This window comes from Coregonus clupeaformis, chromosome 24 (genome assembly GCF_020615455.1).
Source record: "Coregonus clupeaformis isolate EN_2021a chromosome 24, ASM2061545v1, whole genome shotgun sequence".
In the NCBI taxonomy this organism is placed as follows: domain Eukaryota; kingdom Metazoa; phylum Chordata; class Actinopteri; order Salmoniformes; family Salmonidae; genus Coregonus; species Coregonus clupeaformis.
Genome location: NC_059215.1, coordinates 6,113,873 through 6,131,148, shown reverse-complemented (window position 1 = coordinate 6,131,148; position 17,276 = coordinate 6,113,873). Strand labels below are relative to the sequence as shown.

General features: G+C 46.4%; 1 protein-coding gene across 1 annotated transcript in view; it reads right to left on the bottom strand.

Annotated features, from left to right (window-relative positions):
• The window catches only part of mbd1a (methyl-CpG binding domain protein 1a), an 80,807-nt gene extending 71,357 nt beyond the window's left edge, over positions 1-9,450 (bottom strand). Inside the window, exons 1-4 of the mRNA XM_045206796.1 lie at positions 9,377-9,450; positions 5,768-6,155; positions 5,350-5,484; positions 2,223-2,396 (exon numbers count right to left, since the gene is read on the bottom strand). Coding sequence (XP_045062731.1) covers positions 2,223-2,396; positions 5,350-5,484; positions 5,768-5,941 — 483 coding nt within the window. The 5' untranslated portion in view covers positions 5,942-6,155; positions 9,377-9,450. The remainder of the gene's footprint in view (positions 1-2,222; positions 2,397-5,349; positions 5,485-5,767; positions 6,156-9,376) is intronic.
• Between the last annotated feature and the right edge of the window lie 7,826 nt (positions 9,451-17,276).

Sequence of the window (17,276 nt, the reverse complement as noted above, 5' to 3'; positions counted from 1 at the left end):
TGGACCATACCAGCAACACCATGCTCCTTAGCATCATGTACCATCCAGCATCACCATGCTCCATAGTATCATGGACCATACCAGCATCACCATACTCCTTAGTATCATGGACCGTACCAGCATCACCATACTCCTTAGTATCATGGACAATACCAGCATCACCATACTCCTTAGTGTCATGGACCATACCAGCATCACCATACTCCTTAGTATCATGGACCATACCAGCATCACCATACTCCTTAGTATCATGGACCATCCAGCATCACCATGCTCCTTAGTATCACGGACCGTAACAGAATCACCATACTCCTTAGTATCATGGACCATACCAGCATCACCATACTCCTTAGTATCATGGACCATACCAGCATCACCATACTCCTTAGTATCATGGACCGTACCAGCATCACCATACTCCTTAGTGTCATGGACCATACCAGCATCACCACGCTCCTTAGTATCATGGACCATACCAGCATCACCACACTCCTTAGTATCATGGACCATACCAGCATCACCATACTCCTTAGTATCATGGACCATACCAGCATCACCATGCTCCTTAGTGTCATGGACCATACCAACATCACCATACTAATTAGTATCATGGACCATACCAGCATCACCATACTCCTTAGTATCATGGACCATACCAGCATCAACATGCTCCTTACTATCATGGACCATACCAGCATCACCATACTCCTTAGTATCATGGACCATACCAGCATCACCATGCTCCTTAGTGTCATGGACCATACCAGCATCACCATACTCCTTAGTATCATGGACCATACCAGCATCACCATACTCCTTAGTATCATGGACCATACCAGCATCACCATACTCCTTAGTATCATGGACCATACCAGCATCACCATACTCCTTAGTATCATGGACCATACCAGCATCACCATACTCCATAGTATCAGGGACCATACCAGCATCACCATACTCCTTAGTGTCATGGACCATACCAGCATCACCATACTCCTTAGTATCATGGACCATACTAGCATCACCATACTCCTTAGTGTCATGGACCATACCAGCATCACCATGTTCCTTAGTGTCATGGACCATACCAGCATCACCATAGTCCTTAGTATCATGGACCATACCAGCATCACCATACTCCTTAGTATCATGGACCGTACCAGCATCACCATACTCCTTAGTATCATGGACCATACCAGCATCACCATGCTCCTTAGTGTCATGGACCATACCAGCATCACCATACTCCTTAGTATCATGGACCATACCAGCATCACCATACTCCTTAGTATCATGGACCATACCAGCATCACCATGCTCCTTAGTGTCATGGCAAGGAAGGGAAACACCAAGCGGATTTAACTTATTTAGGAAAACAGCCCTAATGTTGGAAACAAACATCACTGTTGTCATCCAGAGTCACATTTATTTATTTTACAAGCTATAGAACACATTATTTTACATACAGCAGGTTTTTAAAGGACCAAAGAGTTTCAAATCAAATCAATGTTTATTGGTCGCGTACACAGTTTTGCAGATATTATCGCAGGTGTAGCGAAATGCTTACGTTTATAGCTCCAACAATATCTATCAATACAATAACAATACACACATAATCCCAAAGTTTTTTTTAAAAAGAACAAGAAATTAAACTATCATATCAGAATGAGCAATGTCAAAGTCTGGAATAAAAATATACACTGGATCGTTCGAGTCCTGAAAGCTGTGGTTTATCAGACCATATACCACGGCTTTGACAAAACATTTATTATGGTAGCTAGTTTATAATAGCAATAAGGCACCTCGGGAGTTTTTGGTATATGGCCAATATACCATGGCTAATGGAAGTATCTATGCACTCCACGTTGCTTCGTGCGTAAGAACAGCACTTAGTCGTGGTATATTGGCCATTTACAACACCTCCTCGTGCTTTATAGCTATTATAAACTGGCTACCAACATAATTAGAACAGTAAAAATAAATATTTGGTCACTCCCGTGGTATATGGGCTGATATACCACGGCTTTCAGCCAATCAGGACTTGAACCACATTAGGAACACCTGCTATTTCCATGACAGACTGTCCAGGTGAGTCCAGGTGAAAGCTATGATCCCTTATTGATAGTCACCTGTTAAATCCAAATCAAAACATTAATTCATAACTGAACGCTGCTCTTATTGCAGTAGAACTGTTAAAGGAAGTGTTTAGAAGAAGTGTTAACCTTGCTCCTCATACGGTCCCCATTAGGACTGCAGTAGTACGCATCCCACTTCCTCTTAGTGGACAGGGTGGTTGAGCGTCGGAACACCACTTTGCGTTTCCAGCCCGGTCCTAGAGCGGAGCAGTCTTCCCAGTCGTCATCACCCTGTACCGGAGGCTTCCACCTCCACCTTCGCTTAGGAGACGGTCTGGACACAGAATAAAGTGTTTAAGCCTTAGAGCACTAGTCTATCTCCTGTGTCTGTAGTGAGACAGCTTGATGTACCAGTACACCCCCTGGACAGGACACTAGTCTATCTCCTGTTTCTGTAGTGAGACAGCTTGATGTACAGTACACCCCCTGGACAGGACACTAGTCTATCTCCTGTGTCTGTAGTGAGACAGCTTGATGTACCAGTACACCCCCTGGACAGGACACTAGTCTATCTCCTGTGTCTGTAGTGAGACAGCTTGATGTACCAGTACACCCCCTGGACAGGACACTAGTCTATCTCCTGTTTCTGTAGTGAGACAGCTTGATGTACCAGTACACCCCCTGGACAGGACACTAGTCTATCTCCTGTTTCTGTAGTGAGACAGCTTGATGTACCAGGACACCCCCTGGACAGGACACTAGTCTATCTCCCTGTTTCTGTAGTGAGACAGCTTGATGTACCAGGACACCCCCTGGACAGGACACTAGTCTATCTCCTGTTTCTGTAGTGAGACAGCTTGATGTACCAGGACACCCCCTGGACAGGACACTAGTCTATCTCCTGTTTCTGTAGTGAGACAGCTTGATGTACCAGGACACCCCCTGGACAGGACACTAGTCTATCTCCTGTTTCTGTAGTGAGACAGCTTGATGTACCAGTACACCCCCTGGACAGGACACTAGTCTATCTCCTGTTTCTGTAGTGAGACAGCTTGATGTACAGTACACCCCCTGGACAGGACACTAGTCTATCTCCTGTTTCTGTAGTGAGACAGCTTGATGTACAGTACACCCCCTGGACAGGACACTAGTCTATCTCCTGTGTCTGTAGTGAGACAGCTTGATGTACCAGTACACCCCCTGGACAGGACACTAGTCTATCTCCTGTTTCTGTAGTGAGACAGCTTGATGTACAGTACACCCCCTGGACAGGACACTAGTCTATCTCCTGTGTCTGTAGTGAGACAGCTTGATGTACCAGTACACCCCCTGGACAGGACACTAGTCTATCTCCTGTTTCTGTAGTGAGACAGCTTGATGTACCAGTACACCCCCTGGACAGGACACTAGTCTATCTCCTGTTTCTGTAGTGAGACAGCTTGATGTACCAGGACACCCCCTGGACAGGACACTAGTCTATCTCCTGTTTCTGTAGTGAGACAGCTTGATGTACCAGGACACCCCCTGGACAGGACACTAGTCTATCTCCTGTTTCTGTAGTGAGACAGCTTGATGTACCAGTACACCCCTGGACAGGACACTAGTCTATCTCCTGTTTCTGTAGTGAGACAGCTTGATGTACAGTACACCCCTGGACAGGACACTAGTCTATCTCCTGTTTCTGTAGTGAGACAGCTTGATGTACAGTACACCCCCTGGACAGGACACTAGTCTATCTCCTGTGTCTGTAGTGAGACAGCTTGATGTACCAGTACACCCCCTGGACAGGACACTAGTCTATCTCCTGTTTCTGTAGTGAGACAGCTTGATGTACAGTACACCCCCTGGACAGGACACTAGTCTATCTGCTGTTTCTGTAGTGAGACAGCTTGATGTACCAGTACACCCCCTGGACAGGACACTAGTCTATCTCCTGTTTCTGTAGTGAGACAGCTTGATGTACCAGTACACCCCCTGGACAGGACACTAGTCTATCTCCTGTTTCTGTAGTGAGACAGCTTGATGTACCAGTACACCCCCTGGACAGGACACTAGTCTATCTCCTGTGTCTGTAGTGAGACAGCTTGATGTACAGTACACCCCCTGGACAGGACACTAGTCTATCTCCTGTTTCTGTAGTGAGACAGCTTGATGTACCAGTACACCCCCTGGACAGGACGCTAGTCTATCACAAGGCCAAGCTCTGCTAAGGGACATGCATTACTTTCTTTGTTCAAATAAAAGGGATGACAAGTTGTCATGTTCTGGAGCACATGGTATGCCCAGTTAATGAGACCACTGTTCTAAAACAAGGCAGTTGCAGAATGCAGAGACTAACGAATTTAACAACAATAACATTTTCATTTCAGTCATTTAGTAGACCCTCTTATCCAGAGCATTTAGTGGGAAAACAACCAGAATACAGTCATTTAATACACCCTTCTTCTAAATAGCCACTATTAGCTAAATCAGCACCAGGAAGATCAGGTGTGAGTGAAGAAATACATTCCATACCTCCGTTCACTTTCACCTTCCACATCGTCAAAGTCGTTCTCCCCCAGGGGCTCAAACCAGGCACCAGGCGGTCCATCCAGACTCCCCTCTCCCTCCCCTGTCCCCTGGGCCAGACTCCCCTCTCCCTCCCCTGTCCCCTGGGCCAGACTCCCCTCTCCCTCCACAGTCCCCTGGGCCAGACTCCCCTCTCCCTCCACAGTCCCCTGGGCCAGACTCCCCTCTCCCTCCCCAGTCCCCTGGGCCAGACTCCCCTCTCCCTCCCCAGTCCCCTGGGCCAGACTCCCCCCTCTCCCTCCCCAGTCCCCTGGGCCAGACTCCCCCTCTCCAGTCCCTGGGCCAGAGTCCCCTCTCCCTCCCCAGTCCCCTGGGCCAGACTCCCCTCTCCCTCCCCAGTCCCCTGGGCCAGACTCCCCTTTCCCTCCCCTGTCCCCTGGGCCAGACTCCCCTCTCCCTCCCCAGTCCCCTGGGCCAGACTCCCCTCTCCCTCCCCAGTCCCCTGGGCCAGACTCCCCTCTCCAGTCCCCTGGGCCAGAGTCCCCTCTCCCTCCCCAGTCCCCTGGGCCAGACTCCCCTCTCCCTCCCCAGTCCCCTGGGCCAGACTCCCCTTTCCCTCCCCTGTCCCCTGGGCCAGAATCCCCTCTCCCTCCCCAGTCCCCTGGGCCAGACTCCCCTCTCCCTCCCCTGTCCCCTGGGCCAGACTCCCCTCTCCCTCCCCTGTCCCCTGGGCCAGACTCCCCTCTCCCTCCCCTGTCCCCTGGGCCAGACTCCCCTCTCCCTCCCCTGTCCCCTGGGCCAGACTCCCCAGGATGTCACTGGAGACCGTGTCCATCTGGACCTCCGCCCCTAGAGGGAGCATGTCGTTCTCCAGCTGGATCACCTCCTCTTCACCACTGGCCTGTAATGTTACAGCGCGTTAAGATAGAAATATGGTGTAGAACAGATATGATTGTCTTGTCAGATAGAAAAGGGAATTGTGTTAGCTCTAGAAAATGTTACAGAACATTCAGAAAGACCTGCTATAGCTGAATAAACTGAAATGATGGTGCCAAGAGCATAAAACGTATGCAATGTCATTTCTATGTAAATTACTGTCAATTGCTTAGGATAAAAGTGTCTCTGCAATGTATGTGCAATGTTCAAAACGTCTTTCAGATCACTGAAAACGCCCCACTCCTCACCTCTACTCCAGCCCCGCCCTGGTCTCCCTGATTGGCTCCCTCTCTGAGGTCTGGATCCTGATTGGCTGCGTGGCTCAGGGGCGTGTCCTCCTCCAGAGCAATGCGTCTCGCTACCATCCGACCCTCTACTGTGTCTCTCCTCAGGATGAGCAGTTTGGGGCGCTTCCTGTCCATGTCGGGTCGAAGGTCATCCAGTTAGGCCTACTCACTGTTCACCGTCCAATGCTCAGTAACATTACTGGCTCACAGCAAAACACAGGTCCTCCTCGGTTCTCTCCTGTAGCCTTAAGACATATGAAGAAGGTCTACAGACAAAGCCTCTAGTCTCTCCATCTTGGGATGTGTGGAGGTTAGGGTTTGGGTGGGGTCAGCTGATGTTCGGAACACTCTGAGAAATAAAAAAGGAAAAATGTCAGTAGGCATCATTATTTATTATAATATAGAAAGAATGAGGTCGCTGTCTATTATTAGTATTCTGTTTCACTGCAGAAAATCCTACATGTAATAATAAATATAATAATAATAATAATAATAATAAGCCATTTAGCAGACGCTTTTATCCAAAGCGACTTACAGTCATGCGTGCATAAATTATTTTTTTTTGTGTATGGGTGGTCCCGGGGATCGAACCCACTACCTTGGCGTTACAAGCGCCATGCTCTACCAGCTGAGCTACAGAGGACCACATGTATTCTAAATTAAACATTCTAAAAGTATGACGGGAAAATAGTACGCTTTAAAAACGGAATTAGCGTGTCGGAGTGCTGATACACACACAATCAACTAATTGAATAAATCAAATAAACAAGTTCTGAAATTATCAATATATATAACCTACATTCAAAATTATAATTCAAAAACTCAACCTTTGACAACGATAGCTAGGCCTATACATGTAATTCACTGGGAACTAACACGCAAGGCAAACTTAACACGGAAACAAGACAAACCATGTATAATGGGCTAAGTTGAAACCATCCATCTGGAGCTTGGCGTTCACCCCATGTGGATTTTTCCAAGGCTACATGGCATGCTGGTGCCTTGGCGATATGTTTAGCACAGGAAAATAAGAAAATAAAAAAAAATCTGCAGTTGCCACGGTGATCACAGCGCACTGATCGGCACAACAAAAACACCACTGCCTGCAGCGACGACGACGACGACAACGCAATGCTGACGCCACGTTTCAAGATAACAGAACCGTAGTGGCAAATAGGGTCTAATGGATCATTTATAACAATCTTATTAGAAACAATTACCAGGAAGGGGGGACGGTTAGACATGGTAATACCTACATTATTAAGCCTACACCTGCAGAGTTCGACTATTACTGGCATTTGGGGTTGACCTTGAAGTTAAAAACCCTGCCCGTGGTTTAAATCCAACCAAATCACCTGGCGGCTTAATTAATCAATTAGCCATATTGACTAACTAAACTACAAAACTCACAGGGAACCCCACATCACCCTGCTCAAGCTTTCAAAACACAGTGCCAGCAAGGGGGAAACTGTCTGGTATTTTTTTTTTGTTGTCAAAATGCATTCGTCAAATGTGCTTGCAGAATAAGTTGTATGGAGTCTGTTCACAACACTGATAATCAATTCAGTCTTTTCCCTACATCAAACTTTCTCTAAGGCACCAAAGCAAGATCCAAAAACCTTCTGGCATTATAACTGTCCATTTTAAAAAATCATACTATTTTATTTGGGGAGCCCCGCCCTACCTATACAATGGTAGGGGAAACACTGAATCAATGACTGCAGCACTGTGCTAAAATCATAATGAAGCACAGCCCCTCCTATTCAGGAGTGTGGTACCATGTCGCACGTGGTTGTCTTAACAAGCTACATATGAATGCACTGATAGCTGATAGCTTCTGTAACCGGCGTGAAATGGCTTAGCTAGTTAGCGGTGCGGGCTAGTAGCGTTTCAATCGGTGACGTCACTCGCTCTGAGACCTTGAAGTAGTTGTTGCTCTGCGAGGGGGGCCGCGGCTTTTGTGGAGCGACGGGTAACGGTGCTTCGAGGGTGACTGTTGTCGATGTGTGCAGAGGGTCCTCTGGTTCAAGCCCAGGTAGGGGCGAGGAGAGGGACTGAAGCAACACTGTTACACTAGCTACATATGAATGCACTAAGTCCCTCTGGATACGAGCGTGAGCGTCTGCTAAAAAATGACTAAAATGTCAAATGTAAATAGATCTGAGAAAAACCTCAATATCATCATGCAAATATGTTTGGTTATTGTAATAGAGAACTAATATAATCTGGTAATATATTATCTGGTAGCTTAATTGAGGCTGGCTGGTGTCAGATCTCCTTTGATGAATGGGCCATCTGCAAGTTCTTGTTAGTTACAGTATCTTGCCTTGTCACACTCAACACTGTAGCTAGTTAAGCTAGCTAGCTAGCTAGCTAGTAGCACGGCCAGCTGTTTGGAACTGCAACAGCAAACTGATCAGAATTGCAGCAATGAACAATTAATCACTACAACATCATCCGATTGTAGTGTTGTTTTCTGATGGACATGACTAGAACGTTTGACACATAGCCAGTGACCACACAGCTGCTAGCTACCAAACTCTAACTGGAAACATGGCTTGGTTGTTGCTAGTCATTAACATGGGTTGGCGTGCATAGAAGCACTGTAGCAAAAAAACACTTCCATGTTCCCTCCGCCATGATTCAGCCATATGTGACTCCAACAACAGGGGATGTATTCATTACACTGATTCTGTTGCAAAACGTTTCGTCTGTGGTCCTCTGTAGCTCAGCTGGTAGAGCACGGCGCTTGTAACGCCAAGGTAGTGGGTTCGATCCCCGGGACCACCCATACACAAAAATGTATGCACGCATGAGTGTAAGTCGCTTTGGATAAAAGCGTCTGCTAAATGGCATATTATTATTATTATTAAAAACCGTTTCCTACAAAACGCTCTTCAACGTGACGTAAAAGCTGTTGGGTTCTTAAACGGAAGTTGTAGTTCACTTTAAATTGTATGGGTTTCCACGCGTTGCCATTCCAATCTAAATGGTCTGCGATGTTCCTCTCTGAAGTTAAGACCGCGGCGCGGGATTCCTTCCAAATAAAAGCGTCTGCTAAATGGCATATTATATTATATTATATCATCTTTCAGCAGTTGACTTTTTTTTTTTTAAAGAGCGACATGACTGAACAACAACTTCCGTTTAAGAACAAAACGGAACTCAACAGCGTTTGGAGTAAACGTTTCTGTTCCACAGACGAAACATTTTGCAACAGAATCAGCGTAATGAATACACCGCTGCTGGTTTTCTAGGACCCTCTCCCTGCTGCTCACTCCCCCTCTCCTTCTCCCCCTCTCCCTGCTGCTCACTCCCCCTCTCCCTGCTGCTCCGGGCTCCGTCCACCGCTCGGTGTTTTCCCTTCAGCGCTACTACTGAAAAACGCCTCGTTGCAGGACAATGTTAGGCGCGCCTCTCATTTTCTTCTCAGTTTATATGATTCTGTTTTGAAAACGACATTCGTGATTTTATGTCAGCGATGTAGCGCCAATCTTTGTTACTGATTTGCAACGTTGCAACAAATGTAAACAAACCGCTAAATTGACAGAAATTCGTTGAAATACTCACACAGCAAAGCTTCTTCCATCGCTGCCGAAATCCCGTTCGATCGTCTTCCCGTTCCCGTTGCTTTTTGTTGTTGTTGCAGGGATTAATGGGTTGAACTGGGCATGTGCAGAACGAGCGGGAAGGGACTGCGATCGGCACGATAATTACATCTTCTAAAAATGTATCGGCCAATTTCAGTGTAGAGTCCACTTTGAATGGTGACCCAGTTAACTGTGCAGTATGACCAGTCCATCATGGGACTTAATGTCTCTGATTATTATAAATGTTGTGACCTTAGTGAAGAAGAGGGCAGAGGATCACGAAAATGTTAGGCTAAATAAGACTAATGCCCTGATAAGACTAATTAGCCTACCCCCTGATCAAACATTGCTACCCTCCCTTTCCCTTCAACGCAATCCCTTTGAGGGTCCATGAGAATGTTAGAAAATGCGTTATCTGTTGAATAGTATATACATGGAGGCTCACCCGTCGCTATGGGCGGGCCATAGGGGGCCGGGCCCGCCCCCAAAAATGCTTGTGCCCCCCAATTGAGGGAATTTAATATTAAATATAGGTACTGTAGGCTAATAATAATTGTGCCCTGCCCTCCCATGCATTTCATAGCCCCCCTTAAGACTGAGGTCTGGCGACGGGTCTGCATGGAGGGAGGGGTCGCACTATGTGATCAATCGTTTTTCTTATAATGAATGGAATCGGACCTATACCATAATTTTTTTTATTATTATTAATATCTGATATGATAATTGATTCGTTCAGTTTACATTTGAGTCATTTACCAGACGCTGTTATCCAGAGCGACTTACAGTAGTGTGCATTCATCTTAAGATAGCTAGGTGAGACAACCACACATCGCAGTCATATTAAGTACGTTTTTCCTCAGAGTAGTGTAACAGTGTTGCTTCCGTCCCTCTCCTCGCCCCTACCTGGGCTTGAACCAGGGACCCTCTGCACACATCGACAACAGTCACCCTCGAAGCACCGTTACCCGTCGCTCCACAAAAGCCGCGGCCCCCCTCGCAGAGCAACAACTACTTCAAGGTCTCAGAGCGAGTGACGTCACCGATTGAAACGCTACTAGCGCGCACCGCTAACTAGCTAAGCCATTTCACACCGGTTACAGAAGCTATAAGCAAAGTCAGCGCTAGTCCATCACCACATGTGCCTGGTCCATCAAATCACCCAATCACTATCTCTGTCTATCTCTCTCCAGCCCCCACTAGCCTAGCCTAGCCTACCAATCACATTGTGCACTATTGAAACAAGGTTATCCACGAGGTTGATTGGCATTTAGACTTAGTACGAAGACGCAAAAAAAAAATGACTAGGAACAAACTGATTTTAGATCTTGAAAAATTGTTATATTCTGAAACAAATATGGATGAACCAATATCTGGAAGGAGGCCATCATAGTGTGCGACTTTTCTCAATTTCGGCTTAACGCCCAACCATTTATGCTGTAAAATCAATAGCATATCCATTCAAATGTCTCATTGTATAAAAGTTTGCAGGTTTTAATTTGTCACATAATTACAAAACCCATTCCAATACGTTAAGAAGAAGAAGAACATTTAATGTTGACTTCGGCAATAAAATACCATAAAACACAATAACACCGTCAGTAACATGCTTTCAGACAACACTTGAAAACGCTCTTCAACAATGTAGCTCCTCTTGCTGCTTTGTCCACATCGTGAATCCCTATAATTGTGTCCCAAATGGCACCCTGTTCCCTTTATAGTGCACTACTACTTTTGACTAGGGCCTGTAGTGCACTATGTAGGGTGCCATTTGGGATGCATGCCATGTTAAATGTATAGGTCTACGTATAGCTGGTGTTCCCACATAACTAGGCCTCAGAGAGAGGACACATAACTAGGTCTCAGAGAGAGAGGACACATAACTAGGTCTCAGAGAGAGAGGACACATAACTAGGTCTCAGAGAGAGAGGACACATAACTAGGTCTCAGAGAGAGAGGACACATAACTAGGTCTCAGAGAGAGAGGACACATAACTAGGTCTCAGAGAGAGGACACATAACTAGGCCTCAGAGAGAGAGGACACATAACTAGGCCTCAGAGAGAGGACACATAACTAGGCCTCAGAGAGAGAGGACACATAACTAGGCCTCAGAGAGAGAGGACACATAACTAGGTCTCAGAGAGAGAGGACACATAACTAGGTCTCAGAGAGAGGACACATAACTAGGTCTCAGAGAGAGAGGACACATAACTAGGTCTCAGAGAGAGAGGACACATAACTAGGTCTCAGAGAGAGGACACATAACTAGGTCTCAGAGACAGAACACATAACTAGGTCTCAGAGAGAGAGGACACATAACTAGGTCTCAGAGAGAGGACACATAACTAGGTCTCAGAGACAGAACACATAACTAGGTCTCAGAGAGAGAGGACACATAACTAGGTCTCAGAGAGAGAGGACACATAACTAGGTCTCAGAGAGAGAGAACACATAACTAGGTCTCAGAGAGAGGACACATAACTAGGCCTCAGAGAGAGAGGACACATAACTAGGCCTCAGAGAGAGAACACATAACTAGGTCTCAGAGAGAGGACACATAACTAGGTCTCAGAGAGAGGACACATAACTAGGCCTCAGAGAGAGGACACATAACTAGGTCTCAGAGAGAGAGGACACATAACTAGGCCTCAGAGAGAGAGGACACATAACTAGGTCTCAGAGAGAGAGGACACATAACTAGGTCTCAGAGAGAGAGAACACATAACTAGGCCTCAGAGAGAGGACACATAACTAGGTATCAGAGAGAGAGGACACATAACTAGGTCTCAGAGAGAGGACACATAACTAGGTCTCAGAGAGAGAGGACACATAACTAGGTCTCAGAGAGAGGACACATAACTAGGCCTCAGAGAGAGAGAACACATAACTAGGCCTCAGAGAGAGAGGACACATAACTAGGTCTCAGAGAGAGAACACATAACTAGGTCTCAGAGAGAGGACACATAACTAGGCCTCAGAGAGAGAGGACACATAACTAGGCCTCAGAGAGAGAGGACACATAACTAGGCCTCAGAGAGAGGACACATAACTAGGTCTCAGAGAGAGGACACATAACTAGGTCTCAGAGAGAGGACACATAACTAGGTCTCAGAGAGAGGACACATAACTAGGTCTCAGAGAGAGGACACATAACTAGGTCACAGAGAGAGAACACATAACTAGGCCTCAGAGAGAGAACACATAACTAGGTCTCAGAGAGAGAGGACACATAACTAGGCCTCAGAGAGAGAGGACACATAACTAGGTCTCAGAGAGAGAGGACACATAACTAGGCCTCAGAGAGAGGACACATAACTAGGTCTCAGAGAGAGAACACATAACTAGGCCTCAGAGAGAGAGAACACATAACTAGGTCTCAGAGAGAGAGGACACATAACTAGGTCTCAGAGAGAGGACACATAACTAGGTCTCAGAGTGAGAGGACACATAACTAGGCCTCAGAGAGAGGACACATAACTAGGTCTCAGAGAGAGAGGACACATAACTAGGCCTCAGAGAGAGAGGACACATAACTAGGTCTCAGAGAGAGAGGACACATAACTAGGTCTCAGAGAGAGAGAACACATAACTAGGCCTCAGAGAGAGGACACATAACTAGGTATCAGAGAGAGAGGACACATAACTAGGTCTCAGAGAGAGGACACATAACTAGGTCTCAGAGAGAGAGGACACATAACTAGGTCTCAGAGAGAGGACACATAACTAGGCCTCAGAGAGAGAGAACACATAACTAGGCCTCAGAGAGAGAGGACACATAACTAGGTCTCAGAGAGAGAACACATAACTAGGTCTCAGAGAGAGGACACATAACTAGGCCTCAGAGAGAGAGGACACATAACTAGGCCTCAGAGAGAGAGGACACATAACTAGGCCTCAGAGAGAGGACACATAACTAGGTCTCAGAGAGAGGACACATAACTAGGTCTCAGAGAGAGGACACATAACTAGGTCTCAGAGAGAGGACACATAACTAGGTCTCAGAGAGAGGACACATAACTAGGTCACAGAGAGAGAACACATAACTAGGCCTCAGAGAGAGAACACATAACTAGGTCTCAGAGAGAGAGGACACATAACTAGGCCTCAGAGAGAGAGGACACATAACTAGGTCTCAGAGAGAGAGGACACATAACTAGGCCTCAGAGAGAGGACACATAACTAGGTCTCAGAGAGAGAACACATAACTAGGCCTCAGAGAGAGAGAACACATAACTAGGTCTCAGAGAGAGAGGACACATAACTAGGTCTCAGAGAGAGGACACATAACTAGGTCTCAGAGTGAGAGGACACATAACTAGGTCTCAGAGAGAGGACACATAACTAGGTCTCAGAGAGAGGACACATAACTAGGTCTCAGAGAGAGAGAACACATAACTAGGCCTCAGAGAGAGAGGACACATAACTAGGTCTCAGAGAGAGAGGACACATAACTAGGTCTCAGAGAGAGAGGACATATAACTAGGTCACAGAGAGAGAGGACACATAACTAGGCCTCAGAGAGAGAGGACACATAACTAGGTCTCAGAGAGAGGACACATAACTAGGTCTCAGAGAGAGAGAACACATAACTAGGCCTCAGAGAGAGAGGACACATAACTAGGTCTCAGAGAGAGAGGACACATAACTAGGTCTCAGAGAGAGAGGACACATAACTAGGCCTCAGAGAGAGAGGACACATAACTAGGTCTCAGAGAGAGAGGACACATAACTAGGTCTCAGAGAGAGAGGACACATAACTAGGCCTCAGAGAGAGAGGACACATAACTAGGTCTCAGAGAGAGAGGACACATAACTAGGCCTCAGAGAGAGAGGACACATAACTAGGTCTCAGAGAGACAGAACACATAACTAGGTCTCAGAGAGAGGACACATAACTAGGTCTCAGAGAGAGAGGACACATAACTAGGCCTCAGAGAGAGGACACATAACTAGGTCTCAGAGAGAGAGGACACATAACTAGGTCTCAGAGAGAGAGGACACATAACTAGGTCTCAGAGAGAGAGGACACATAACTAGGCCTCAGAGAGAGAGGACACATAACTAGGCCTCAGAGAGAGAGGACACATAACTAGGTCTCAGAGAGAGAGGACACATAACTAGGTCTCAGAGAGAGGACACATAACTAGGTCTCAGAGAGAGAGGACACATAACTAGGTCTCAGAGAGAGGACACATAACTAGGTCTCAGAGACAGAACACATAACTAGGTCTCAGAGAGAGACGACACATAACTAGGTCTCAGAGAGAGGACACATAACTAGGTCTCAGAGAGAGAGGACACATAACTAGGTCTCAGAGAGAGAGGACACATAACTAGGCCTCAGAGAGAGACCACATAACTAGGCCTCAGAGAGAGGACACATAACTAGGTCTCAGAGAGAGAGGACACATAACTAGGCCTCAGAGAGAGGACACATAACTAGGTCTCAGAGAGAGAGGACACATAACTAGGCCTCAGAGAGAGAGGACACATAACTAGGCCTCAGAGAGAGAGGACACATAACTAGGTCTCAGAGACAGAACACATAACTAGGTCTCAGAGAGAGAGGACACATAACTAGGTCTCAGAGAGAGGACACATAACTAGGTCTCAGAGAGAGGACACATAACTAGGTCTCAGAGAGAGGACACATAACTAGGCCTCAGAGAGAGAGGACACATAACTAGGTCTCAGAGACAGAACACATAACTAGGCCTCAGAGAGAGAACACATAACTAGGCCTCAGAGAGAGAGGACACATAACTAGGTCTCAGAGAGAGAGGACACATAACTAGGTCTCAGAGAGAGGTCACATAACTAGGTCTCAGAGAGAGACACATAACTAGGTCTCAGAGAGAGAGGACACATAACTAGGTCTCAGAGAGAGGACACATAACTAGGTCTCAGAGAGAGAACACATAACTAGGCCTCAGAGAGAGAACACATAACTAGGTCTCAGAGACAGAACACATAACTAGGTCTCAGAGAGAGAGGACACATAACTAGGTCTCAGAGAGAGGACACATAACTAGGTCTCAGAGAGAGGACACATAACTAGGCCTCAGAGAGAGACCACATAACTAGGTCTCAGAGAGAGAGGACACATAACTAGGTCTCAGAGAGAGAGGACACATAACTAGGTCTCAGAGAGAGAGGACACATAACTAGGTCTCAGAGACAGAACACATAACTAGGTCTCAGAGAGAGAGGACACATAACTAGGTCTCAGAGAGAGAGGACACATAACTAGGTCTCAGAGAGAGAGGACACATAAATAGGTCTCAGAGAGAGGACACATAACTAGGTCTCAGAGAGAGAGGACACATAACTAGGTCTCAGAGAGAGAGGACACATAACTAGGCCTCAGAGAGAGAGGACACATAACTAGGTCTCAGAGAGAGAGGACACATAACTAGGTCTCAGAGAGAGAGGACACATAACTAGGTCTCAGAGAGAGACCACATAACTAGGTCTCAGAGAGAGAGGACACATAACTAGGTCTCAGAGAGAGAGGACACATAACTAGGTCTCAGAGACAGAACACATAACTAGGTCTCAGAGAGAGAGGACACATAACTAGGTCTCAGAGAGAGAGGACACATAACTAGGTCTCAGAGAGAGAGGACACATAACTAGGTCTCAGAGAGAGGACACATAACTAGGTCTCAGAGAGAGAGGACACATAACTAGGTCTCAGAGAGAGAGGACACATAACTAGGCCTCAGAGAGAGAGGACACATAACTAGGTCTCAGAGAGAGAGGACACATAACTAGGTCTCAGAGAGAGAGGACACATAACTAGGTCTCAGAGAGAGAACACATAACTAGGTCTCAGAGAGAGAGGACACATAACTAGGTCTCAGAGAGAGAACACATAACTAGGTCTCAGAGAGAGAGGACACATAACTAGGTCTCAGAGAGAGAGGACACATAACTAGGTCTCAGAGAGAGAGACACATAACTAGGTCTCAGAGAGAGAGGACACATAACTAGGTCTCAGAGAGAGGACACATAACTAGGTCTCAGAGAGAGAGGACACATAACTAGGTCTCAGAGAGAGAGGACACATAACTAGGCCTCAGAGAGAGAGGACACATAACTAGGTCTCAGAGAGAGAGGACACATAACTAGGTCTCAGAGAGAGAGGACACATAACTAGGTCTCAGAGAGAGAGACACATAACTAGGCCTCAGAGAGAGAGGACACATAACTAGGTCTCAGAGAGAGGACACATAACTAGGTCTCAGAGAGAGGGACACATAACTAGGTCTCAGAGAGAGAGGACACATAACTAGGTCTCAGAGAGAGAGGACACATAACTAGGGTCTCAGAGAGAGAGGACACATAACTAGGTCTCAAAGAGAGGACACATAACTAGGTCTCAGAGAGAGAGGACACATAACTAGGTCTCAGAGAGAGAGGACACATAACTAGGTCTCAGAGAGAGGACACATAACTAGGTCTCAGAGAGAGGACACATAACTAGGTCTCAGAGAGAGGACACATAACTAGGCCTCAGAGAGAGAGGACACATAACTAGGTCTCAGAGACAGAACACATAACTAGGCCTCAGAGAGAGAACACATAACTAGGCCTCAGAGAGAGAGGACACATAACTAGGTCTCAGAGAGAGAGGACACATAACTAGGTCTCAGAGAGAGGACACATAACTAGGTCTCAGAGAGAGGACACATAACTAGGTCTCAGAGAGAGAGGACACATAACTAGGTCTCAGAGAGAGGACACATAACTAGGTCTCAGAGAGAGAACACATAACTAGGCCTCAGAGAGAGAACACATAACTAGGTCTCAGAGACAGAACACATAACTAGGTCTCAGAGAGAGAGGACACATAACTAGGTCTCAGAGAGAGGACACATA